Source organism: Chiloscyllium plagiosum, unplaced genomic scaffold (genome assembly GCF_037043375.1).
Source record: "Chiloscyllium plagiosum isolate Xiang-an unplaced genomic scaffold, Cpla_swu_hap1 HiC_scaffold_12, whole genome shotgun sequence".
NCBI lineage: Eukaryota > Metazoa > Chordata > Chondrichthyes > Orectolobiformes > Hemiscylliidae > Chiloscyllium > Chiloscyllium plagiosum.
This window is the reverse complement of record NW_028270150.1, coordinates 27,250,824-27,276,267: the sequence shown is the minus strand read 5'-3', so window position 1 is coordinate 27,276,267 and position 25,444 is coordinate 27,250,824. Positions and strand designations below refer to the sequence as shown.

The window sequence follows — 25,444 nt, the reverse complement described above, 5'->3', positions numbered from 1 at the left end:
CATTTCTTCCACCACCAAGGCTTCTTAGCAGCAGCATGACCCATGTACAAGATGCATTGCAGAAATTCAACAAGGTTCCTGACACAGGACCTTCCAAATCCATAACCACTCTCATGTAGAAGGACAAGGGCAGCAGATGGGAAATTCCTCTCCAAGTCGTTTGTTTTTTCTAATTTGGAAATATATTGCTGTTCATTCAGAATGATTGGGACAAAATCCTGAAATTCCCTCCCTGAATGCGTTGTGGGTCCACCTACAGTAAATGGACTGCAGTGATTCAAAAAGGCAGTTTGCACCACCTTTTCAAGGGCAGCAAGAGGCTGGGAGTAACTTTTCATGTCAACTTTCTTAAAGTTGCAGTATTAAAGAAATGTGTATATTTCTTTGTTATTAAAAAGAAAATCACTTTGTATTTAGCTGTTGATGGAACTAAAACTGCAGGAAGATTTCTTACCAATTGGAAGAGAAGTTGCTGGAGTTGTTCTTGAAGGTAAGTGATGATTTGATTAAGACTTTCTATTCCTATTGTTTGGTCAAGGATTTATCCAGAAATGTTTTGCGCAGTTTATTTTACAATTAAAAGGATTACAACATGAAAAAAAAATTGTTTTTGTTTTTGGTCAAGCACCAAATATTAATCTGGAGAAATGATAGGATTATAGTTTAAGCTTAAAATTTTCCACAGACTATTTAGAAATGTTGTGTAGGGCGTCGAGATTAATCTTACAAACAAGTTCCTAGATCTATGTGGAGCTAACTAATGTCAATTTGACAAGTTTTTTGCCCATATAAATGGCTTCAACATCACTGAACAAGGGAAGAAAAGATCACCAATGATTCCTGATTCTGCTGATTATCTAAATATAAAGTCTACTAACTATAAAGATCATATACGGATAACAAGTGAGGTCTTAGTAGCCAATTAGCAAGGCAACATCCTCTCTCTCAAAAATGTAGGATGTTCCTTTTGGGTTTGATACTGGTGCCTCTCCCTTTTTCCATCTGCCTACATATAATGTTTTACACCAAGGGGAATTTTCCCCGTGTACTTTTGACACATATGGTTCTCTGCTAGGCTGGAAAATTATGAAGAATGTGCTTGTAACGATTCCCCAAACTGTTGCCGACTGCCTCTATTTTTTTCTCCCACTCGACAACCCACTCGAAAGCACTGAAATTAGTTGAGGCTCACCAGCTAGCTACAAATTATCAACAATTTTCCAATGTACTACTGCCACTGTTTCTACAGTCTGATGGGTAATGGGAGATATGGGAATCCACAGCAAATGTCTGTGGCCCTAAGGTTCATATTGTAAAGTCTGAGGTCTTTTACAACAGAGACTTGAATTTTTCACCCAATTTCCTGGACACTTGTTGTCTGAAGAATAGTATAGGTTTGAATGAGAGGCGCCATTGCCTCCAATTGTTTCACTTCTCCATTTCACATTCCATGCAGACCAATAGCACTGTCACCACATACTTGGTGAAGACTGCCAGCTTGTCTCAGTCTCATGGACTGACTCTCTTTGTTCCTCCACAGCCAGCTGGAAGTCCTTTAATTCAATGGCAGTCTCTGATGCAACTTCTGTAAAATCAGTCCTGGAGGCGCTGCTTCTGTGAACAGGGTTGAGACCCCACAATGATCTTGAAACTTTTGAAATCTGAAAGATTCTGCCTGAGGAGTCATAACTGAGACAAACTATAGGAGGACAGTAGGCTTTCTTCTCTAAAGGACAATGAACCTCTGGGGGTTTGATAATGGTCTGACTACTTAGCTTCATGGTGCTTTTTATTGTTAATATTTTTATTTCCATCTACGGGTAAATGGAATTCATAGTAAAATTGTCATAATTTCAACTTGCATTCCCTGGATTATCAGTTCAACTGTTTGGATTCTTAGTCCACTACTGTACACTATTACTGTGAATATGTTCAAAGGAGCAGAAAACTGGAAGCTTAGAGAGGTCAAATTTGCAACCGATCTGGGAATAAATGAGCGTAGTCCCAAAAGTTAAATGCATACCATTAATCACCAGTTTCACATACACAATCTTTCCAGTCAGTGTCAGCTCCAAATTTTGTATATGTGTCCACTAATGTAAAGCTAAAATCAGTAATTGCTACATACTGTAGTCGGATAATATAAAAATAGAAAACTGAATAATTTAACTGTTTAAAATCATAGACTTGCATTTAGAGGAACCATAAAAGCATTTAAAAACAGATGTTCAGATTAGAAAGGAAACAATCAAGCATTGCCCTGGAATTACGCCTTTCTACACTGTTTTCCAGATTTTGTCTTTGTCAGAAATGTTTATGCCTAGTACTTTGAAGCTGGAACACCACAGCCTTTATTGTTCAGCTCTGCTTTGGCAAGTTTTCTTTTAAAAGGAAAGCTCTCTTCCTGTCCTGGGCCAGTAATTGCAATTATTTCTTCCAAAATAAGCATAGCCTTTAAACGTTCAAGTTTAAAAAACATACCAGTGGCTTTGCTTATTCAAATTAGAAGGCAATTCCTAAATTTGACAGTGGATATCTGTTACAAATTACTTCAAGTATGTTTTTGCAAGGTTTGTGAAGGTTTGTAGCTCAGGTTGAGGTTTAGGGTGTAGGTTTGCACACTGATCTGTAGGTTTGATATCCAGACGTTTCATTACATGGCTAGGTAACATCCGTGGCGACCTCCAAGTGAAGCGAAGCTGTTGTCTCCTGCTTTCTATTTATATCTTTCTCCTGGGTTCCTGGGGGTTGTGGTGATGTCATTTCCTGTTTGTTTTCTGAGGGGTTGATAGATGGCATCTAGGTCTATGTGTTTGTTTATGGCATTGTGGTTGGAGTGCCAGGCCTCTAGGAATTCTCTGGCATGTCTTTGCTTAGCCTGTCCCAGGATAGATGTATTGTCCCAATCGAAATGGTGTTTTTTTTCATCCATGTGTAGGGCTACGAGGGAGAGAGGGTCGTGTCTTTTTGTGGCTAGCTGGTGTTCGTGTATCCAGGTGGCTAACTTTCTTCCTGTTTGTCCTACGTCGTGTTTGTGGCAGTCCTTGCATGGAATTTTGTAGATGACATTGGTTTTGTCCATGGGTTGTACTGGGACCTTCTCTCCCTCGTAGCCTTACACACGGATGAAAAAAACACCATTTCGACTGGGACAACACATCTATCCTGGGACAGGCTAAGTAAAGACATTCCAGAGAATTCCTAGAGGCCTGGCACTCCAACCACAACGCCATAAACAAACACAAAGATCTAGATGCCATCTATCAACCCCTCAGAAAATGAACAGGAAATGACATCACCACAAACCCCAGGAACCCCATCCAGGAGAAAGATATAAATAGAAAGCAGGAGACAACAGCTTCGCTTCACTTGGAGGTCGCCACTGATGATGTTACCTAGCCAGGTAATGAAATGTCTGGATATCAAACCTACAGTTCAAGCATGTTTCCATGCTTATAAAAATTAAGTTGACAATAATACACTCATTTGTTTTGAAATATGATATTCTTTAAATATACTTTTTCAGTTGGACCAAAAGTGAGCTTCTTTAAGCCAAATGATGAAGTAGTTGGTAAGCAAAATCAAAACATATTTGACATTTATGCCAAAGTGTTTTGAAATTCCAATGCTAATCTGGTCACTGCACTGCCCATCTCATAGGTATTCTACCTTTGGATTGTAAAGAATCTGGACTTTCCAATACTCTGCTGGTTCACGAACACAGTCTTGGTAGGTATAATACTGTAACATCAATTCCTTTTTCTTTAAGATGTATTTTGAGCACTTGTGATTTTTAAAAAATATTTTTATGATTCTGGATTTTGGAGAATTTTGATTTTGAGCTGGGAACTGCAAGCTAAAAATTACTTTTGGACTGTGGGTAATTGTTTGTATTAAAAGGTAAACAGAACAAACGAGCTTTTGTTTATTCATGAGGTCAAGCCTGGAAGTTAATTGCAGGTTGGTTCTTGACCAAAAGATTCTACTGACGTTTCATCATTGAGGAAGAGCATTATATTTAAACAGACAGCAGAAGTTGGCCATTAGTGAGGTTAGTACCTGGGAATTTATTCAAGGCTGCAAAAGACCTTGTGCTCAAGCAGATGATACATGGTGAATGGTAACTGGCACTTCATGAAGGAGACAGAAAGTCTGTTAGGGAGCGGTCAGAGTTTGAATTGAGTTTGGACTGTGTTTTGAGGGAAAAAGAATCTGACTGTTGATGCAACGGCATAAAGATTTAAAATCTCCATGCCAAACCTCACATGAGAAGCTCAGGGAATAGACAACTAAGTTATAAATATTGATGCCTTCATCTGCATGAATGTAAAGGTGACACTAATTGACATCTTCAGAAAATCAACCAAGAAGCCATCATCTTTTAGAATATTGAGTGTGGTTCTTGTCACTCTTCTATAGTAAGCATGTTGTTTAAACGTGAGAGAGTGCAGTAAAGGTTTACAAGGATATTGCCAGGACTGAAGAGTTTAAGTTATAGGGAGAGACTGAATAGGCTGGGGCGTTTTTCCCTCGAGTGTCGGAGATAAAGCGGTGACCTTATAGAAGTTTATAAAATCATGAGAGGCATGGATACACTGAATAGTCAAGGTTTTTTTTCCTTGGGTGGACAAGTCCAAAACTAGTAGCCATTGATTTAAGATGAGAGGGGAAAGATTTAGAAGGCACGTGAGGGGTACCTTTTTCATGCAGAGGGTGGTGCATGTGTGGAACGAGCTGCCAAAGAAAATGGTGGAAGCGGGTATAGGAAGAGTATAGAGGGATATGGGCCAAATGCTAGCAGATGGGACATAGGTCAAATTCAGGTGGCCTGGTCAGTGTAGACAAGTTGGACTGAAGGGTCTCTTTCCATGCTGTATTACTCTGTGACTCTATGCCTAAGGAACAATACATTGTAAAATAACTACAGGAGTCTGAATAGTTCTGTTATTTTCTTTATCATTTGCTTGTTGACCTGTCCTTTGTGTGAATTGAGCTGAAAACGATGAATGCTGAATTTCAAGTGTTATGGACCAGACCAGACCCCCTCAAAATGTGTTAAAAGGTTGGCTCAGACCCAACCTCCTCTTAAATTAAACGTAGATATGAAGTATCTGTTCCAGATGTGATGCGACAGTTCAAACTATGATATATTAAGGAAAACAATTTATGTAAACACTATAGTTAAAATACAAGCAGAAGAAAAAGGAATTTAGAATAACTTAACGATTGGAAAGCTTAACCGAATAATAGATGCAGTACCTATTACTAATGAACAGTTTCAATGTAGTAATATTCCGTAAACACACCCCGTTAGCAAAAAGACAAATTCAGACGTAGAGTTTTACGTGCAGTTCTCTAATTCAGGAGGAAACAACATCTGGAGAGATTTTAGAGAAAGTAGCAGCTTGGAATCATTTACTGAAGCTTCCAACTCTTCTTTGACCCCAAACAGCTTCTGACTGCTACAGTTTAAAAGAAAACTGGAAAGTCTGGTCTGAGAGCTGGCCACTCCCATTCAAACTGCTTCTGTTGTTTCAACCTTTTAAAAACAACCTAAAGCCCTCCTAAATTATTTACTTAAGCCTTTTTCAGTAGTGAGTTCTTCACCTCTACCTTTACAACCTCTCTTCCTTTTAAAAAAAAGGACAAAATAATAACCTTTTAAAAGTGACAACATCATCACAAAAGCAAAGGCCAATTAGGTTACTTTATTTATTTTTTGTTGTGCTGAAGTACTGTTAATAATCTTAAGCAAAAGACTTAGCAATTTATAAAGTAGTGTCTGCAGTTGATTGTTCACAAAGTCTAGGATTGGCTGTTCAGAAAGCCCAAAATGACCTTTGAGGTCATTTCTAAGGGTTTTTTAAAGAGTTTAAATTTTAAACTCTTTAATACAGCAGTAGAAAGGCTGATTTAGTTCGGATGTCTGTCTCAATATAGTAACAATGTGGACCATATCCTGATGTGGGCTGATAAGTGGCAAGCAACATTTGTGCAATCCAAGTACCAGGCAATGAGCTTCTCCAATAAAGAATCTCACCATTACCCTTTGATGTTTAGGGGTATTACTGTCTTTGATCAATGGGCGGCAGGGTGGCTCAGTGGTTAGCACTGCTGCCTCACAGCACCAAGGTCCCAGGTTCGATTCCAGCCTTGGGTGACTGTTTGTGTGGAGTTTGCACATTCTCCCCGTGTCTGCGTGGGTTTCCTCCGGGTGCTCCGATTTCCTCCCACAGTCCAAAGATGCTAAATTGCCCGTAGTGTTGGGTGCATTAGTCGAGGTAAATGTAGGGGAATGGGTCTGGGTGGGTTGCTCTTCGGAGGGTCGGTGTTGGGCCGAAGGGCCTGTTTCCTCACGGTAGGGAATCTAATCTAAAGAATCTAATCATTCTGGGGGTTACCATTGATATGAAACTTAATTGGACTAGCCATGTGAATACTGTGGCTACAAGAGCAGATCACAGCAAATAACTTGCCTCCTGACATCTAGGGCATGTCCATCTACAAAGCACAGTCAGGAGTATCATGGAAGCTGCCCACTTGCTTGGATGAATGCAGCTCCAACAACACTGATTCAAGAAACTTAACATCCAGGACAAAGCAGCCAGCTTTACTGGCAATGATTCCAGGCCATCCATTCCCTCACTATCAACACTTAGTTGTTGTGTATGCCACTGCAAAAGGAGCTTCGCTTCTGTAAGCTTTGCACGGTTAGGAGGGAGAAATTATATCCAGAGTGAGACACAGCCTGAGTGAAGATACAGACAAAACGGAAATTGCCAGAAAAACTCCGCAAGTCTGGCAGTATCTGTGGAGAGAAATCAAATTTCATGTTTCTTGAAAGGTTACAGGACCGGAAATGTTAACTCTGATTTCTCACCTTGAAAGGGTCACTTGTTTCTAATTTCCAGCACCCACAGTTCTTTTGTTTTTTTTGTGTATAGTTTGGAGAATTTGGATGCAGCGTAAGAATCGAATTGGTAAATCGTTTGTCATTTTAAAAGTTTAAAATTCAGGAGCCAAATGAAAAGGTTAATAAGGTAGCTGACTGAGGGACAGGTATTAGTCATCACCTGAAGTCTGAATGGGTGTTAATTACTATTGACGTTTAACTAGTGTGAGTCATCTCAGCACACTTCACCTCCATTTAAGAGGGCCTGTTGAAAGCGGACAATCTGAAAGGAGAGATCACCTCCAGAGTAAGACACAGCCTGAGTGAGTACAGTATACACCTCAACAAGTTGGATGCAAGATGTAAGAGGTACTTTTTACTTGCTTTTTTGTGGCTCATAGTTTTTAAGGTGTTTTCCACCATGCTAAATTGAAGCCCAGGATGAGAGGGCCAGCACCAAAGAGTTAGAGTACACATAAACGTAAATTAATTGGTTCATGATAGCTATTAATTTGACTGTATTATAGGTTACTTTCAGGTTGAAGGTAAATAGGGGAAATATTTACTTACTACAAACTAAAGAAAAGTCCACAATTTTTCAAAATCAAATTAAGAACAAGCAACTGTGACAGCAATACTGAGCCAGGCAATATATTGTAACTGCATGATGTGGGAGCTAATGGACTCCATTTGTAGTTCATAGTGACCACATCTGTAGCAGGTATTGGTTGCTTGAGGAACTCCAGCGCACTGTTGATGAGCTGAGTTTGGCTTTCAAACACTGAGACACAGGGAGGGGCAGAGTTATCTGGATGCTGTGTTTCAGGAGTGTTACGACACTGGGTAAACCCTCCTTCTAAATTTAAAACCAGCCACATAGAAAAGATTTATCCCATGCAGTAACCTGTAAAAATTTGAGTGGCCAAGAACTATTTAAAGTAAAAATTAACAACTTTAAGTATAACAGAGAATAATTCCTCTAACCTATCTTTTACCTTGCCTGCTATAATACTAGTCCAATAAAACTCCCAATTAAGATTTACAAAACCACACTTCTTATCTTAAAACCAGGCAGCTTTCATTCTTCTATTCGGATCTTCTTATGTCTTCTTAGAATTTCTGCGTCACAGATTACTGATCGACAAGGTATTTTTAAGAGAGCTATTTTCAGGCTGTCTGTTTACATGCTGGGCATGTCAGTTCTCCTACCAACTGTTCACTTTTCCCCAGTCTTATACCCCCAAAGCATCAGACTGGCTTTTAAGATTGTCAATATACTCAATTCAAACTGGATTGTAGTTTGATATAGTTCAAGGTATAATTTAAACTGGCCAAATTCAAATTTGTTTTTGTCTCTAGGCAACAAGCTAATCGAGTTGTTTGACCAAGTGTAACATTGTTGCATTATTGAGAAAACTTGGTGCTGTGTCCAGTAGTTCCGCTGTTTTTAACTCTCTTAAAGTACACCCACATCTTCATAACAGGAGTGTGTGCAGATGAGTGAGGCTGTTAGAGGGATCCAAGAGGTTGTCCTGAAGGAGCCTCAGCCCTTGAACTTATCTAACAGGTTTGAGATTCTTGCTCCCTCTTGGACGAGAGTGGGGGTTGGAGCGAGGATGAGCAAACTGACTTTAGCCCTGTGGTACAGGGAGCCATTTAAGATGGGGGGGGGGGATAAAGAAAAATGTAGATGTAATGGGACAATATAATCAGGGGAGTACACTCTGCTCTCTGCGGCCAGGGTTGAGAGTCCCAAAAGCTGTGTTGCCTGCTTGGTGCCCACATTCAGGATATCTCCTCTGGGCTGCAGAGGAACTTGGGTAGGAGGGGACAATCCAGTTGTCATGGTCCCTGTAGGTACCAATAATACATGTAGAAAGCGAAAAGAGGTCCTACTGAGGGAATATGGGCAGCTCAGGGCTAAATTGAAAGGCAGACCCAAAATCTCTGGGTTCCGAGCGGAGTTACAAGCTAACTGACACATAGTCAACGAAATTAAAGCAATAAATATGTGGCTGATGTGACAAGAATGGAAAATTATGGAAGAAGTTAAAGTGGGAAGGGTTTGGCAGAGATTATTAACATTTCCAGAACAGGCAATAGGACAGGAGTATAGAAAGAATCAGAAATCTAACTTCAGGCACAGCAGATAAGGAGACAACTGAGAAGGGAGGCAGTCAATGGAGAAGTGAGGGTGTTGCATTTACATGTATATGGAACAAGGTAAATGAGGTTGTAGCACAGGTTGAAATTGGCAGATATGATGATACTCTCTCTCTGTCTCTGTCTCTCTCTCTTCCTGTCTCTCTCTGTCTTTGTTTGTCTGTCTGTCTCTCTCTCCCCATGTTTCTGTCTCTGTCTCTGGGGATTAGAGAGATGTGGCTGTAAAGGGATCACAACTAGGAATTAAATATCCAAGGATACATGTTCTAACGAGAGGACAGGCAAATAGATGAGGGGTGGTTGCCTTGTTAGTAAGAATTGAAATTAGGTCGACAACAAGAAGTGATATAAAGTCAGAAGGCATAGAATCTGTGTTGGAAGAACTGAGGAACCACAAAGGCAAAAGGACCGTGTGAGTTGCTAGGCCTCCTAGCAACAGTCAGGATGCGGGGCAGAAAATCCTTCGGAGTTTTGCCTGCACTTCCACACACATTGCCTACACTACCCGTTGCTCCTGATGTCTCCTCGACATTGGGGAGACCAGACGCCAATGTGCAGAACACTTCAGAGAACATCTCTGGGACACCCGCACCAACGAACCCCACCACCCGTGGCTGAAAACTTTAACTCCCCCTCCCACTCTGCCATGGACATGCAGGTCCTGGGCGGCCTCCACCACCAAACCTTTACCACCCGACGACTGGAGGAAGAAAGACTTAACTTTTGCCTTGGGACTCTGCCACCACATAGGATCAATGTGTATTTCACCAGTTTTCTCATTTCCCCTCCCTCTAACTTATCCCAGTTCCAACCTTCCAACTCAACACTGCCCCATCCTGCCTGTCCAACTTCCTTCCCATCCATCTGCCCCACCCTCCTCTCTGACATATCATCTCCAACCCATCCTTCATCTACCTATCACATTATCAGCTACCTTCCCCAACCTCATCCCTTGCCCATTTATCTCTCAGTTCCCTTGGGCCACAAGCCTCATTCCTGATGAAGGGCTAACACAAGAAATGTCAATTTTCCTCTGATGCTGCCTGACCTGTGCTTTTCCAGCACCACATTCTCGACTCTGACCTCTAGCATCTGTAATCCTCACTTTCTCTCTTGCGTTAATGTATCCAGAAATTTTCCTCACAGCGCCAAAGACCTGGGTTCAATTCCCGCCTCAGGCGACTGTGTGTGTGGAGTTTGCACATTCTCCCCGTGTCTGCGTGGGTTTCCTCCGGGTGCTCCGGTTTCCTCCCACAATCCAAAAATGTGCAGGTTAGGTGAATTGGCCGTGCTAAATTGCCCATAGTGTTAGGTGAAGAGGTAAATGTAGGGAACTGGGTCTGGGTGGGTTACGCTTCGGCGGGTCAGTGTGGACTTGTTGGGCTGAAGGGCCTGTTTCCATACTGTATGTAATCTAATCGAATAAAAAATAATTTAGGAACCAGAAAGGCACCTTGCAGCAAGGCTTTGTATGGGAAGCTCATGTCTCACAAACTTGATTGGGTTTTTTGAGGAAGTGGCAAAGCGTATGATAAGGTCCCTCATGGCAGGCTGATTTTTTTTCAATGTGAAATCACATGTCATCCACGGTGAGCTGTAAGATGGATACAGAACTGGCTTGGTCATAGACGATAGAAGTGGTGGAACAGTGTTTTTCTGACAGGAGATTTGTGAGCAGTGGTGTTCTGCTGGGATCAGGATAGGGATTCTGGTGTTTGTAATGTATATAAATGATTTGGAGAGAATGTAGCTGGCTTGATTTGTAGCCTTGTGGAGACATCAAAGGTTGAGGGAGCTGCAGAGAGTGAACACTTGGTTTGTTTTCACTTGAACATAGAAGGATGAGGAGCAACCTGAAAGAAGTTTACAAAGTCACGGGACCTGGGTAGTCTGAATCTTTTTTTTTCTCCCCAGGGTAGAAGTGTCAATTACTCGGGGACATAGTCCCCCACCACCCCCTTTCTGTCTTAAAACTAAGTTTAAAGGAGATGAGAGGTAGGTTTTTGCACAGAGGATGATAAGCACCTGGAATGCACTACCAGAGCAGGTGGTGGAGGTGGAGGCATCCTAACAAATACATGAATACAGGGAATAGAGGGACACGGACTGGGTTTCGCAAAAGGTTTGGAAGGGCATCATTTATTGGCCCAGCCTTGGTGGGTTGAAGGACCTATTCCTATGTTGTACAGTTTTTTGTTCTGTGTTCTTTGTTATTACAGTTATCTTGGAAGATTTCAATATGCAAGTGGACAGGGAAAATCAGATCGGTATTGGATCTCGAGAAAAAATTCACAATATCTACAAGATGTCTTTTTTGGAAACATGCTATTCTGGATTTGTTGATGTGTCATGAGGCAGACTTCTGTTAGGGAGCTTAAGGTCAAGGAACTCCCAGGGGGCAGTGACCGTAATAAGATAGAATTCACTTTGAAAGGGAGAAGCTGGAATCAGATGTTATCATGTCACAATTGAATAAAGGTAATTACAAAGACATGAGGGAGGAGCTGGCCAGAGTTAAATGGAAGGGGAACCTCGCAGGGCAGATAGTGGAGCAACTATGGCAGGAATTTGATGATAATTCAGGCAGTACAGCAGAAATTCATCCCAAGGAAGAAGACCTGTACAAACGAGGCAACCATGGTTGGCAATGGAAGTCAGGGACCGCATAAAAGCAAAAGAAAAAGCATACCATGTGCTGAAGATTAGTGCAAATACAGTAGATTGGGAAGCTTTTAACAACCAGCAGTGGGTAACCAAAAAAGCAATAAGGGGGAGAAGATGAAATATGAGAGTAAGTTTGCTAATAATATTTTTTAAAATTGTAAGATTTATTTTAGATATAAAAAGTAACAGATAGGAAAGAGTGAACATAGGACCACTGGAAAACAAGGCTGAAAAAGTAGTAATGGCAGAGGACATGTGAAGATGCTTTGCATCAGTCTTCACAGAGGAAAACACCAACAACATATCAGAACATCACCCCTCTTCAAAATGGAAGAGGTGCAGAAGACAGGAAACTGTAGACCAGTTAGCCTGACCTCGATCGATGGTAAGCTTTTTAGAGTCCGTTATTAACGATGAGATAGCGAGAACTTCGAAATACATGGGAAAATCGGACTGAGTCAGCACAGTTTCGTCAAGGGAAGGTCATGCCTGACAAGCCTGTAAAGAAGTCTTTGAAAAGGTTACAAACAAATTAGACCAAGGGGAGCCAGTGGACGTGATTTCTTGGCATTTCCAGATGGTCTTTGACAAGGTGCCATGTAGTATGATGTGAAATAAGTTGACAGCCCATGTTGTTTGGGACAGGTTACTGGCATGGATAGAGGATTGGCTGACTGGCAGAAGGCAAAGAATAGGGATGAAGGGGTCTTCTTCAGGATGGCAGCCAGTGACTAGAAGGGGTCCATGTTGGGACCACAACTATTCACATTTTACGTTGTATGGGTGAAGGAACTGGCCACATTGTTGCTCAGTTTGCAGGTGACACAAAGATAGATGGAGGGGCAGGTAGTTTTAACGAAGAGGCCAGGCTGCAGAAAGATTTGGCCAAACAAGGAGAGTGGGCAGAAAAGTGGCAGATGGAATATAGTGGGAAAGTGTGGTAGGAAAACTAGAGGCATTGGGGCAGCAGAGTGGTTCACATCATTGCCTCAGTAGCAGGGGCCTGGTTTCGATTTCAGCCTTGGGTGACTGTCAGTGGAGAATTAGCACATTTTTCACTGTGTCTACATGCTTCCTCTGAGTGCTTGAATTTCTGCCACAGTCCAAAAATGTTCAGGTTAGGTGGCTTGGACGTGCAAAAAAAAACTTGCCCTGTGGTGCCCAGGATGTGCAGGTTAAGTAAATTAGCTGTGGTAAAAAATCCTTATTTGGGATTACAGGAATGGGGTGGGATTGTGGTGGTCATTGGAGGGTCGCTGCAGATATGATGAGCCAAATGGCCTCTTCCTGCACTGTAGGGATTCTGTGATTATTTTCTGAATGGGAAAGACTTCTGAAACCTGAAGCATAAAATGTCTAAGGAGCACTAAATCAGAATCCTCTTTCGGTTAACATACAGATCCAGTTGGCAGTTAAGAAGGGAAATGCAATGTTAGCATGCATTTCAAGACGGCAAGAGTACAAGAGCAGAAATGGACGGTTGAGGCTGCATAAAGCTCTGGTCAGACTGTTTTTGCAATATTGTGAGAAGTTTTGGATCCCATATCTCAGCAAGGATGTGCTAGTGCTGGAGGGGTTCCAGAGGAGATTGACAAGAATGGTCCTGTGGATGAAGGACCTGTCATTTGAGGAACAATTGAGGATTCTGAGTCTGTACTTGATGGAGTTTAGAAGGATGAGGCGGAATGTGATTGAAATTTACAGAATACTGAGGAGTCTGCGTATAATGGATGTAGAGAAGATATTTTCACTAGAAGAAGAGTCTAGGACATAAGGGCACAGCCTCCATGAAGGGACTACTCTTTAGAACTGAGATAAGGAATTTCTTCATCTCGAGGATGGTGAATCTGTGGAAGTCATTGCAGCTGAGGGCTGTGGAGGCCAAGTTATTGAGTGTATTTAAGTCAGAGATACATAGGTTTTGATTAATAAGGGCATCAGGGGTTAAGGGGATAAGGCAGGAGACTAGGGTTGAAAAACATATCAGCCATGATCGGATGGTGGAACAACCATCTTGGGCAGAAAGGCCTAATTTTGCTCCTCTGTCTTACGGTCAACTGATCTAAGGAGGGCATTTTGCCCAAGATACCTCCACCAGCTAATGAAATGAGCTTCATTACGAGAGCCAATCTCCTGCTTTTTTCCTCGTAATCTTATACATTATTTTTATCCAACTAAACACCCAATGCCCACCGGAATGTCTTAATTGAACCTGCCTCTACTACTCTTCCAGGCAGCATGGAAACAGGCTCTTTGATACAACTCGTCCATGCTGACCAGGTTTCCTAAATTTCTTATACAAGTCATTTCAGAAATGTACTGAGCCTCCATCTTCAACCCATTACCACTATTATTTTGTACAAGAGCAGCAGGTACATGGGAACACCACCATCTGCAAGTTTCCCTTCAAATCATGCATCATACTGACTTGAAAATATATCACCGTTCCTTTATTGTTGCTGGTTCAAAATCCTGGAACTCTTCTGTTGTGACGTTTTGAGTGTCCCTACACTAATTGGAGCACTTCTCAAAGGGCCAATAAATGCTAACTGACTCAGTGACTTCCACATCCCATGAATGAATAGAAAAGAGTATGCTAAAATATAAAACCCAATTTATTATATATGCTCTTTTTACCTGTCCAAATATTAGATAAACAAATCTGTCCATAACTTACGCTTGAAGTGTCACTTTTGTACATTCTGATCAAAGATTTAATTGCATGCTAAGAGTTCTGAGTATACAGATACAGTAACAAGTACACCACATGGAAAATCCCATGATGTTTGGAGGTTGTACTGTATTCTAATCAATTTGGTTGAAATTGCATGGACCTGTTTCACGTGTGAATGATGATGGGTAGGCAATAACTCCTAGACATATACCAGGTCTTAAATTGGTACGCCCATTTGTTGCAGGACTATTCTTCTCTGCAGTATTCAACATTGCAATAAAAGATGCATTTATAGAAAAAAATAAGGTAGATGTGTAAAGAGAAAATCTGAAAGGTGTCATGAAATAGCAGCAGAAACTGAAGACGTGATGGAGAGGATAATGGATAAATGTACCAAGATTACCACAAGTAATTATCTGGGACATTTAGAAAAGTCAAAGAAGAAGTCGCTCTGCTGACAAAAATATTTTAAAACAGGACGTGAACAATATAAAGTAAGATCAACTTGGTGGCACGGCGGTTCACTGGTTAGCACTGCTGCCTCTCAGCACCATGTAACCAGGTTTGATTCCAGCCGCGGGTGACTGTGTGGAGTTTGCACATACTCCCTGTGTCTGCATGGGTTTCCTCCAGGTGGACTGGTTTCCTCCCTCAGTCCAAAGATGTGCAGGTTAGATGAATTGGTAATGCTAAATTGCCTATTGCATTAGTTGCATTAATCGGGGCAAATGTAGGGAAATGAGTCTGGGTGGGTTACTTTTTGGAGGGTCGGTATGGACTTGTTGGGCTGAAAGGCCTGTTTCCACACTGTAAGGAATCTATCCTAATCTAATCAAACTTAAATTATGACAATTTTTGAACTTGAGGGAATAAATATATAAAAATAATCTTTACTCTAATATTCTCTCAATGTAACAAGAGCCCAAACTTTTTTATTATATGTTCAGATTTATTTCAAAAATGAAAGCTCTGTCCTTTATTTTTAAACTGAGGATGAAAAAAATGAAAATTTTCATTCTTCCAGTTTCTGGGCGCCACCTCGCAGCTGTAATCCATCAGTACATCTATAGTGTTCCTAACTAAATTAAGGCCTTCACATATAGAGTTAATTGCATAGATTCTGTGTACTCTGTGTTTATACACACGCTATCAGCACATTTTCTGGTTGGATAGCCATGATTTCTATGACAATCACCAAAGGCCCTGCAGTAATTGGCTGTTGCTGTGGAAATTGTGAAAAGCTAAATAGGGCAAAAATGCACCAACACTCATCCCCAAAATACCACATGTGGGTGATCAGCATTGTAATAAATTGTTTCTTTTTTAATGCACCGTTTGTAATTTTAACCCATGATGTGTCTTTTGAAGCCAAGAGTCTCTGCAGTTGTGGTTGAAGCTCAACACCGTGTTTTCCTGTTTGATTTGTTAAAAATGTCTCAGAATGATCTCTCCATAAACCTTAAAGTACTAGAGAACTATATTAATATTAGGCTATTGCAATCCTCTTTACGTATGCATGCGCGCGCTTGCGCGCACACTCTCTCACACACTCTCTCTCTCTCTCTGTCTGTCTGTCTGTAGTTAATGGCTTTTGCGACATCTCCACCTTCAGACATATTTCCATATTTACCTCATCATTACTTTAGTCCCTGCCTCTACACTTACGTGCCATAACATTTAAGGTTTAGGAGCATAAATGCACCATTTGGCCCATCAAGTCTGATCCACATTCAGTTAGATCGTGTCTGATTTCATACTCCTGAACTCTATTTTCCTGCCTTATTTCATATGGGGATATCCCAATCTCATTGATTCCCTGACTGATCAAAAGTCTGTCTGTCTCAGTTTTGAATATACCAAATGACCCAGCCTCAACAGCCTCTGTATAATACAGTAAAGAATTGCGCAGATTCACTACTCTCTGAAAGATGAAATTCTTCCTTCAATGTGTGACCCCTTATTCTGAGATTATGCCCTTTCTCCTTCAACTTTTCCACAAGAAGAAGTAACCTTTCTGTATCTACCCTGCTGAGGCCCCGGAGAAACTTGTGTGTTTCAATAAGACCTTCTCTCGTTATTTTCAACTCCAGTGAGTACAGGCCCAACCTACTCAACTTCACCTCATTCAAAAAGAAATCTCTCCAGGCTCAGGATAAACCTAGTGAACCTTTTCTAAGGTCTCCAATGCTAGTATATCCTTCCTTAGATGATTTTTACTTTATAAATCTGTGTCTGAAAAGAAAGTAGAACATGTTAAACAATGCAAAAAAGAGAATTATTTATATTGATTTGCATTTATCTACTATTTTCTTCTAACGTATTGGTTTTCAAATGCAGTAAAGAAACCTGAAAACGTGAGCTGGGTGGATGCTGCAGGGACTATTTGTGATGGATTGCGTGCATATATGGCCCTGCACACACACACTCATGTCAGTGCTGGGACAACTGTGTTAGTAATGGAAGGAGCAAACGTAAGTACTAATTAAACATCTGTTCGGTTAAGGTGCAAGATGTGGTGGCTTCACAAGTTAATAAAATTTATTCTCTTTCTTCTGAACCAATGTCATTTGTTGGTGCAGCATACTTGGAGAATTAAGATAATCCTATTCTCTGATGCAATATGAAGATCTCAACTATATACTTTTTTTGTTCGTCAGCCTTTTTCTTGAGAACTCAATTTGATCTTTGCATGAAATCTGCTGTCATTTATGGATGTGGTCTGATACTTAAACACTTCAGATGATGGTCTATGATTGAACTTGCTGATCCAATTTACCTCAGTTGTGTATCTGCTTTTGTCAATAGCCTCTTTGTCCCTATACAGTGGTTTCTTTATTATATATTTAGACTGTCCCTATTCTGGAACATCGAGCATTTTGTACTGATATACTGTGAAATCAGCTTGCGAATATCTAAAACACTTTTTTTTTCTGTTCACAATTCTTTGGTTTTTTTAATCGCCTTTAACACTGAAATTCTCCCATTGATGTCTAATCCTGCCTGGAGCGATCTAGGGATCTGTGATATACCCAATACTTGATTTGAAAATGAATCTGTGTACTGGTTTCAATATTATAATATGTTTAGTACAGAGTTTAGCTCCCAAGAAGCAAAAACCAGTCATAATAGAAATAGACTAAGAGGGATTGAGTGATAAAATAAGTAGCCTTTTAAAACCTTTATGGTATTTTCCTGTTTGGAAGAATTATTGTTAATCTACAAATTGAGCAGTCTTAATATCTGATGGGACCATAGGACTGCTCTATGGTTCTAGGAAGAGGGGGAGAGATGATTGGTGGTTTAATCTGAGAGTCAACATACCTCTGACAAGGGGAGAGGTGAGAAGTGCCCTTCATGGTAACCTCAGCTGGTGCAAGAATTGAACACATTGTGTCTATTTCAAATTGTGCTTCAGTAAATAATCTGTTTACTACAACGTGTTATTGACTTACTAATATGTGCTTATGACTGTGGGTCAGTTGGGTCAGTTAGCTCAGTTGACTGGATGGTTGACTTGTAATGCAGAGTGAGACCAATAGTATGGGTTCACTTCCCACAACAGCTGAGGTTAACCTGTGTCCTTCTCAAACTCTCTGCTCGCCTGAAGTTTCGTGACCCTCAGGGTAAAGCATCACTAGTCATCCCTGTCGATACGAGGGTGTAGCCTAGATTCCAGTAGTTGACTTTACCTTTATGCTTGCTGAACCCATTAACAAATCATACAACAAATTACACATGCAAATGTTCAGTTTTAGAAAGTGCTTCTCAAGATTTAATTGCCAGGTATTCATATATAGTTGAAGATAATTTTGAGGTTTTAGATGTGTCTTATGAAAAGCTTCCATGGTAAAAGAAATGAAATCCCTCAGTTAAATAACATTTATAATATCTTGTTTATGCTGAAAACTGCACTGAATGCTCATGTGAAATCAAGTTTATTTTTCCCCTTTTGGGAACATTTACCTGATGAATCAACACTGTGGTTTCACCATTTGCTTTATCTTTGCAGGGGAGAAAGGATTGAAGAAAGCAATTAAAATGAAACTAAAATACTGAGTTGAGTTTGAATAAACTTTGTGGACAGTACAGCCTGAAGCACAATAGATAGCTTTTGCTACAAAATATGCGATAGTTAATATTAAATTCATGGAATGACAAATGCAGAAGTGCATCAAATAAAGACAACCTTGATACTTATCTCATCAGCATATTGATAAAGTTCTCAAGTAAGAGCTCTTGAAGTATATTGATCGATTTTAAAGTTCAGATGAAGTTATCAAACATGATATATTTAACAGAATCCCTGTGGCAAATCATCCCAAACCTTTGAGGGTTTTTCTTTTTGGCAACTATACTGGTTGATGCCACATCTAATTTGAACAAAAGCTCTGCAATTAACTTTTGATGTTGTGATGATTCTTTTATCACTGAATTGTTTATAAGGTTTTCTTCCGTTGCTAATTAATATGTATATATGTATTCCTAATTGCCTTTGAACTGAGTGGCTTGCTAGGCTATCTTAGAAGACAGTTGAGAGATAGCCACATTGGTGTGAATTTGGAGGCCAGACCAAGTAAGGGTGGCACAGTTTCTTCTCTAAATGATATCTATGAACCTCATGGGTTTTTACAACAATCAGTGACACTTATCATGATCACAGCCACTGAGGCCTTTATATTGCAGATTGATTGCTTAAATTTAAATTCTACCAGTTACCTTGATGTGATTTGAACAGTTATTCCGTGAATATTAGCCTAGACCTCTGGATTACTAGTCACATGGCGCCGGAAAAAACCTAGCAGGTCAGGCAAAATCTGAGAAACTGAAGAAGGGTTACGCTCAAAACGTTAACTCCCTTGCTCCTCTGTTGTTGCCTGACTTGCTGTGCTTTTTCCATCACCACGATTTATTAACTGACTCTGGCATCTTCAGTCCTCCCTATCTCCTAGTCGAGAGACATCATTCTGCCAACGCCTACCCCAGTTCATGTACAAACCTGTTAAACTTTATGTAAGATCTTGGCTGCCTCCTCAGGGTTCAAAGTCATAATGTGATCTCAAAATTTGAAACTGTATTTTCATTTTGTTTAAAGTGCCAATAATAGGTGCATGAGGCCATACACTGGAATACCTTACCAAAGACCCACTGTGATCATAACCAAGTGAGGAGCATGGAGATAAGTGACTGCCAAACAGTCTATTTCCTATCTGAGAACCAGGCAGATGGTACAAGAATCCTGAGACAGACCAACTCGCTAATTGGTTTTCTGTTTTGGAGATTGGTTAGGGTGATGCTTACTCAGAGGAGTGCAGTCATGGCCGTGTCCATGGCACTATAGGTGAGCTGCTGAGGATGGGAGAAGAGGAGTGTAAGATCAAAAGCAATATGGAATTAGTTCAGGGAACAGACAAATAGTTTTGTGACCATAGATGTGTCTTGAGGGGGTGGAATTTTCCCCACCATTGGGTGACATGAGCAGTGCTGAAAAAAGTGGGCAAATGCAGACAAAATTAAAGAAAAGGTTTTGCAATTTTGCTCCCCTTAAGCTTTAATGGCGACTTCAGAATCTCACCAATGAGCAATGACAACCTAAGTTAATTACATATGCATCTCATTAAGACCCCAGTTCTCTTCCTTTGTACAACATTCATAATTCTCCTTCCCTTCAGTGGGAAACTAAATGATGTAAAGTTCTGACATGTAAATCATAGTGGGTACCTGCAAGCTGCAGCTTATTGAATGCTTGTCCTATTCATCGTGCATCATCTTTCCATGCTTCATAGCCACCATTGTCCTTGACATTCATGGGTGGGCATCACCATTGGCAAACAGCTAGCCTTGCCACATCATGATGCTTGCCCTCAGATCAATTCTCACACCACTTCAGCCCTTCAATATTCTCCATTGGAGTTTAGGGACATCTACAACTTGGATGCTTTCGCAGTTCGCTTTGTACATAGGGTGCATGCATCTCATGTATCTATGTACTCATTTACCTGAAGGTCACCACCCTAGTCCATTTCACATTGCATTCTTAGAATACATTTACTAACTTGTGAACTACAGGCTGAGTCACAGTACTTTGCAGCCAGTCAACAAGTTCGACTTACTGCAGTCCAGGGAGATTCCATGATCTGCCAAGCAGTTGATTGTGTCAGACAGCTGGAAGGAGAAAGTGAGGTCTGCAGATGCTGGAGATCAGAGCTGAAAATGCGTTGCTGGAATAGCTCAGCAGGTCAGGCAGCATCCAGGGAACAGGAGAATTGACGTTTCGGGCATAAGCCCTTCTTCAGGAGAAGGGCTTATGCCCGAAACGTCGATTCTCCTGTTCCCTGGATACTGCCTGACCTGCTGCGCTGTTCCAGCAACACATTTTCAGCTCAGACAGCTGGGACCCATGTCTTTGCAGCAACAGGCAGTCCTGCAGGTCAAAGACGACTAGTTCATGAATTACACATAGATCAGTCAGTTTGCTGAGCAGATATCAGCCTGGGAACTGTGCCATGTTCAGTCCTAGGGTTTTGTTTGGTAATCATCCTGCAGTATAACAGGGTGAAGTCTATGGAGTTGAGGATTGTAAGCAAATTAAATCCGGGATGGACATCATTGTTGGTTCATTGGGGGAATGCTTACATTTATTGAAGGCAATTGGAGGTAGATGGGACACTTCAAAGTGAAAAGGAGGGAGCATTGGAAGGGAAGGTTCATATAGGTCATCGTAATTTTAACCTCTACAAGGAGAGAGTGTAGGATCAGTAATAGGATGAGAATTTTCAGTAATGAGCTTTGGGGATAAAGTGGGGACATATGTGGTTAAGTAAAGGGTCTCATTGGAAACAGGGTGAGGCTGAAAGGTCATCGGTACTACCAATGACAGCAACACAAAAGGGAAATGGTAAATGGAAAGAAGTTCTTGCATCACAAGCAGAGCCTGCTATTCACTCACACCAGAACAAAGTCAGAACTTTACTTATCAAATCAACTTCGAAAGCTATGCACAAAATATCTAATACTGCATGCAGAATGGATGGAGTAAGTTTTTTGCCTTTGCTGGCAGTGCAAAACCTTTGGAATTGGAGCCCTAGCTGAGGGTAAACATGCCTCCACTGATTATGTACAGCCACCCTCTGGATTCTGAGAATCTCAATTCAGTTATATATCATCAGGTCATTCATTGTCCAAGAATTATGAGCTGAAGCATACTCATTATTTCCTTGTCACGTTGGCTTCGCAAATGTGATCAGAAAAGTTACTTAAAAGCAACGTCAGTGATGTCCATTTCAAAAACCTGTCCCATAGCTTGCACTGGACAACACTTCCCTTCACTTTGCAGCTGTTGAATTCATACACTGGACTGTAAGTATGCAAGGAAATGGCCTGTGATGTTGAAGGGACCCCTATTTTTGGGGTGGGGTTGAGGGCAGTGTAATATTAACGTTGCTACTGGCAGAAGTTTATTTCCTCAATGGAGCATGAAAGTTTTGGTTCAGCAGCATACATACCACGAAACAATGTTTTCCTGCATTCTCCCATATTCCACACAAGATGACTACCGTGCCAATGTAGAATGTTGTAATGTTGTCTAGTTCCAGAAGTTGCTGCCACATATAGGTCGTGGTAGTCTTCCATGCAGCAGTAAAAAATCATCAAAGACAATGCTGCCTCAGAACTCCTTTATCAAAGCATGACAGTGATCTCTTTGGGAAGTCTCATTGCTGTGCCATATGAAAGCATAGCTTGTGGCTTCATTGTGATGGATGTCACAGCGCAGGACTATCTTGAATAAAATTGTGTTATCTCTGTGACATTCATCAAAGATGAATGAGCTTCGCGTAGCTCACAGAGATTGCTTTGACTAAAATCATGTGCCATTGATTCAACTGCAGAGACAATGTGGAAATGATTCCTTCAGAATAATCCAGCAGCTGTCCCAGCAGTTTCCAGAGGATGAAGAAATACCAAGGAGATAGAGGGGAATGATGAAACTCTGTGTCTATAGGCCTCTGTCATTTTCTTCAATTGTCTCAAAAATAGTGCAGGCCTCGATAAATAATGTCAGTGGTTCCCATCACTGAATGGTCTCATGTGTTGGAGCAGGACTTGAACTCTCAGAAGGATAGGATAACAGTCCCATCCTAGTAGCTGTCAAGATCACTGCTGCCCTGAATGGTTCTGCTACCAGCTCATTTCAAGGAGCAACTGGAGCCACGTGTGACATTTCCCAATCATCCACCCATTTATGCAACTAAAATGTAACTGATGCCATTTTATCCAGAGCAGAGCGATTCATGTCCTTCGCGCAGCACAAAAAGAGTTAAGCAGCTCAGACATTAGGATTCTTCACCACCCTCCCCCAAGGCTAGGGTACAATTGAGTGCACTCATGTTGCTTTAAGAGCACCTATTAATAACCAGAAGAGTTTGTCATCCACTCAATCAATACCAAATTATATATGACCATAGATGTTAAATTTTGGAGATCTGCACTTGATATCCTGGGAGTTGTCATGACTCTTATTAGAGAAGTGCCTATCTCCTGAAATTCTTGGCCCATATAGGAATGGCTGTTCGGAGACAATACCTGCTTCAAGCATGGCTGCTAACATATTTACAAAATCTAAGTGCTGACACAGAAGGACAATACAACTCTGCTGATGCTTCCATCAAGGCCATAGTGGAACAGATCATGGACCTCCTTACAATGTGTAAATGTTCGGACTGCTTCAGCAGAACCTTGCCTCATTATGGCATGCTGTCCTCTTCAGAACTGGAGCTGACAAAGTAGGGAGGGGGTGCAAATGCCAAAGAGGAAAGAAGGCTTGGGGGGCCCCTCATTGAAGTGTACAGAATTGAGAGGCATAGATAGCCATAAACTTTGCCCCTTTAAGAAGATTTAAGGAAAGTCACTGTCCAAAAAGGTGTTAGTGGCTGAAATGATCAAAACATTTAAGAAGTACTTAGATGACCTATATCTTGAAATGCCATAGCAAACAAGGCTATCTGGCCAAGCACTGGAAAATGAGACTATAGTAGACAGGTGCTTGATAACTGACATGGACACAATAGTCTGAAGGCTCTCTTATTATACTTCCTCGATGACTCTGACAATCCATTACAGAGACTCTAGTCCAGAGAAATTACACCGCTGTCTCAACTCTTCAGATTTCTACTTAATTGACTCCTTCCAGGTTTGTTCCTAAGGATTGAAGACCATTTGGTGATTCCTTTCTGCCGTGAACTCCTCACAAATCTGAGAGCCTAAACTTTTCCAGTGCCAATGACTTGCAAATTTCGATTGAAATTCTCCTGGCTGGGTAGTTTCTCAAATTAGATGTTTCTACAGCGCTGGCCTCTCTTGAGTGCAGTGAAAAGTTTTGTAATGTCACCTCTCTGCACCATCCATTTACAGATTGCAGTTACATTACAGAAGTGTTGTTACAGGGTTTTAAAAACAGGGTAAGCAAGGGAGTAGAGTTTTAAAATGTCCAGAACGATAATAAAAAGTGACTACTTGCTTTATTGAAGGTTGGTGTTTTCTGAACTGAGCTCCAAAACTTATTTCTGAATTCAGTCACTATTCTTCTGAACTGAACTGAAAAGAAAGCTAATGACCTTTAAATGTATTTACCCTACCTGACATAAATTTAACAGGATAACCTTATCCATTAACACTGATTACTACCCTGACTTGGAAATATATTGTAGGTCAACCCAAAGCAGGTGGACTCAAGCTCACCACCATCTTCTCAAGGTCAACTAGGGACAGGCTATAAATGCTAGCCAGCCAGCAACACCCACATCCCACAAGTGGCTTTTAAAAATAAAACCACAGGGGTCTGTAACTTTGATGGTAAGATTATTAATTAGCTGTAACCTACTTTCTGAGCAGTGTTGGATTTAGGTCTCTGTTCCACAATCACTTTTTTAAAAGACATCTTCACAGCAGTAACCCACCACTGTCTCCATCTCTTTTTAAACCAATCCTAATAGATGGATTATACACAGGTCTTTATAACTATAGTTTCTACAAAAGATCTTGCAGACTGGAAAATAGCGCATGTAGCTCCATTTTCGAAGAAGGCAGAAAGAATGGAGAACTATGGGCATGTTAGCTTGACATAAATAGCCAGTAAACTATTAGAATATGTTATAGCCTATAAGATATAGAAGCAAAATCAGCCATTTTGGTCCATCAAGTCAACACCACCATTCAATCATGGCTATGTTTCTCAACTCCATTCTCCTGTCTTCTCCCCATAACCCTTGATCCCCTTTCTAAATGTGAGAACAGTATTGACAATTTGGATTACACAAGTATTTATATATGTCCCATTCTTAATAAAACTCACTATTCACTCTCTCTTTCTCACTCGAACACACACACACAACTTCCTTTGAAGAGAAACAAAAGAATTAAAATTCTGCGGTGTTTTTAATTTAGCTGAGTAATAGTTAACCTCATAAGGAAAGCAAAATTGTTAATATAATTTATTGGAATGTATGTAACGGCCTCCAACAAAGGGAATTCAGCAGCTACTAATGTTTCACAAAGACACCAGTGTGCGCTGAATAACTTCAGAATCAGAACACCATTTGGGACAATTTATGACTTCTCCTCTTATCATACAAGATACAGTAAAAAAAGTTCAAACTTAATGTTATACATTTTTGTTAACATGATGGATATTTGATGAAGATGGTTGTAAGTGATGGAGAAGACTTGAACTAGGAAGCTTAACTGAGAATGCCAAAGTTCCAAACAGCCGACATTGTCTTGAGACAGTAGTTAAAGCATGTCAAGAAGTTTATAGCGTAATTACATAATACGTGGCAAGGCTGAAGACAATGGGTAGTTCCCTTTTTAATCGACTTATTTGGAGCATATTATGTTTCATTTTCAAAATCGAAGTCTTGAATACATGCATTGCATTGTGGGCTGCATTGAATTTCTTGTTATTAGAGTTCTTGATAAAACCATGCCAGGATTTAATCAGTTAGAATGTCAACTAACACCTGTCCATTCTTATGTTAAAATCTATTTGATTTCTTTGT

The 25,444-nt window shown here is 40.7% G+C and overlaps 1 protein-coding gene across 4 annotated transcripts in view; it reads left to right on the top strand.

Annotated features, from left to right (window-relative positions):
* The window catches only part of cryzl1 (crystallin, zeta (quinone reductase)-like 1), a 92,662-nt gene that overhangs the window by 13,568 nt on the left and 53,650 nt on the right, over positions 1-25,444 (top strand). For all 4 annotated transcript variants that reach the window (XM_087992548.1, XM_043701259.2, XM_043701258.2 and 1 more), the window contains exons 4-7: positions 418-490; positions 3,527-3,571; positions 3,661-3,729; positions 16,731-16,864. In XM_087992548.1, the coding sequence (XP_087848674.1) occupies positions 418-490; positions 3,527-3,571; positions 3,661-3,729; positions 16,731-16,864 (321 nt within the window). The remainder of the gene's footprint in view (positions 1-417; positions 491-3,526; positions 3,572-3,660; positions 3,730-16,730; positions 16,865-25,444) is intronic.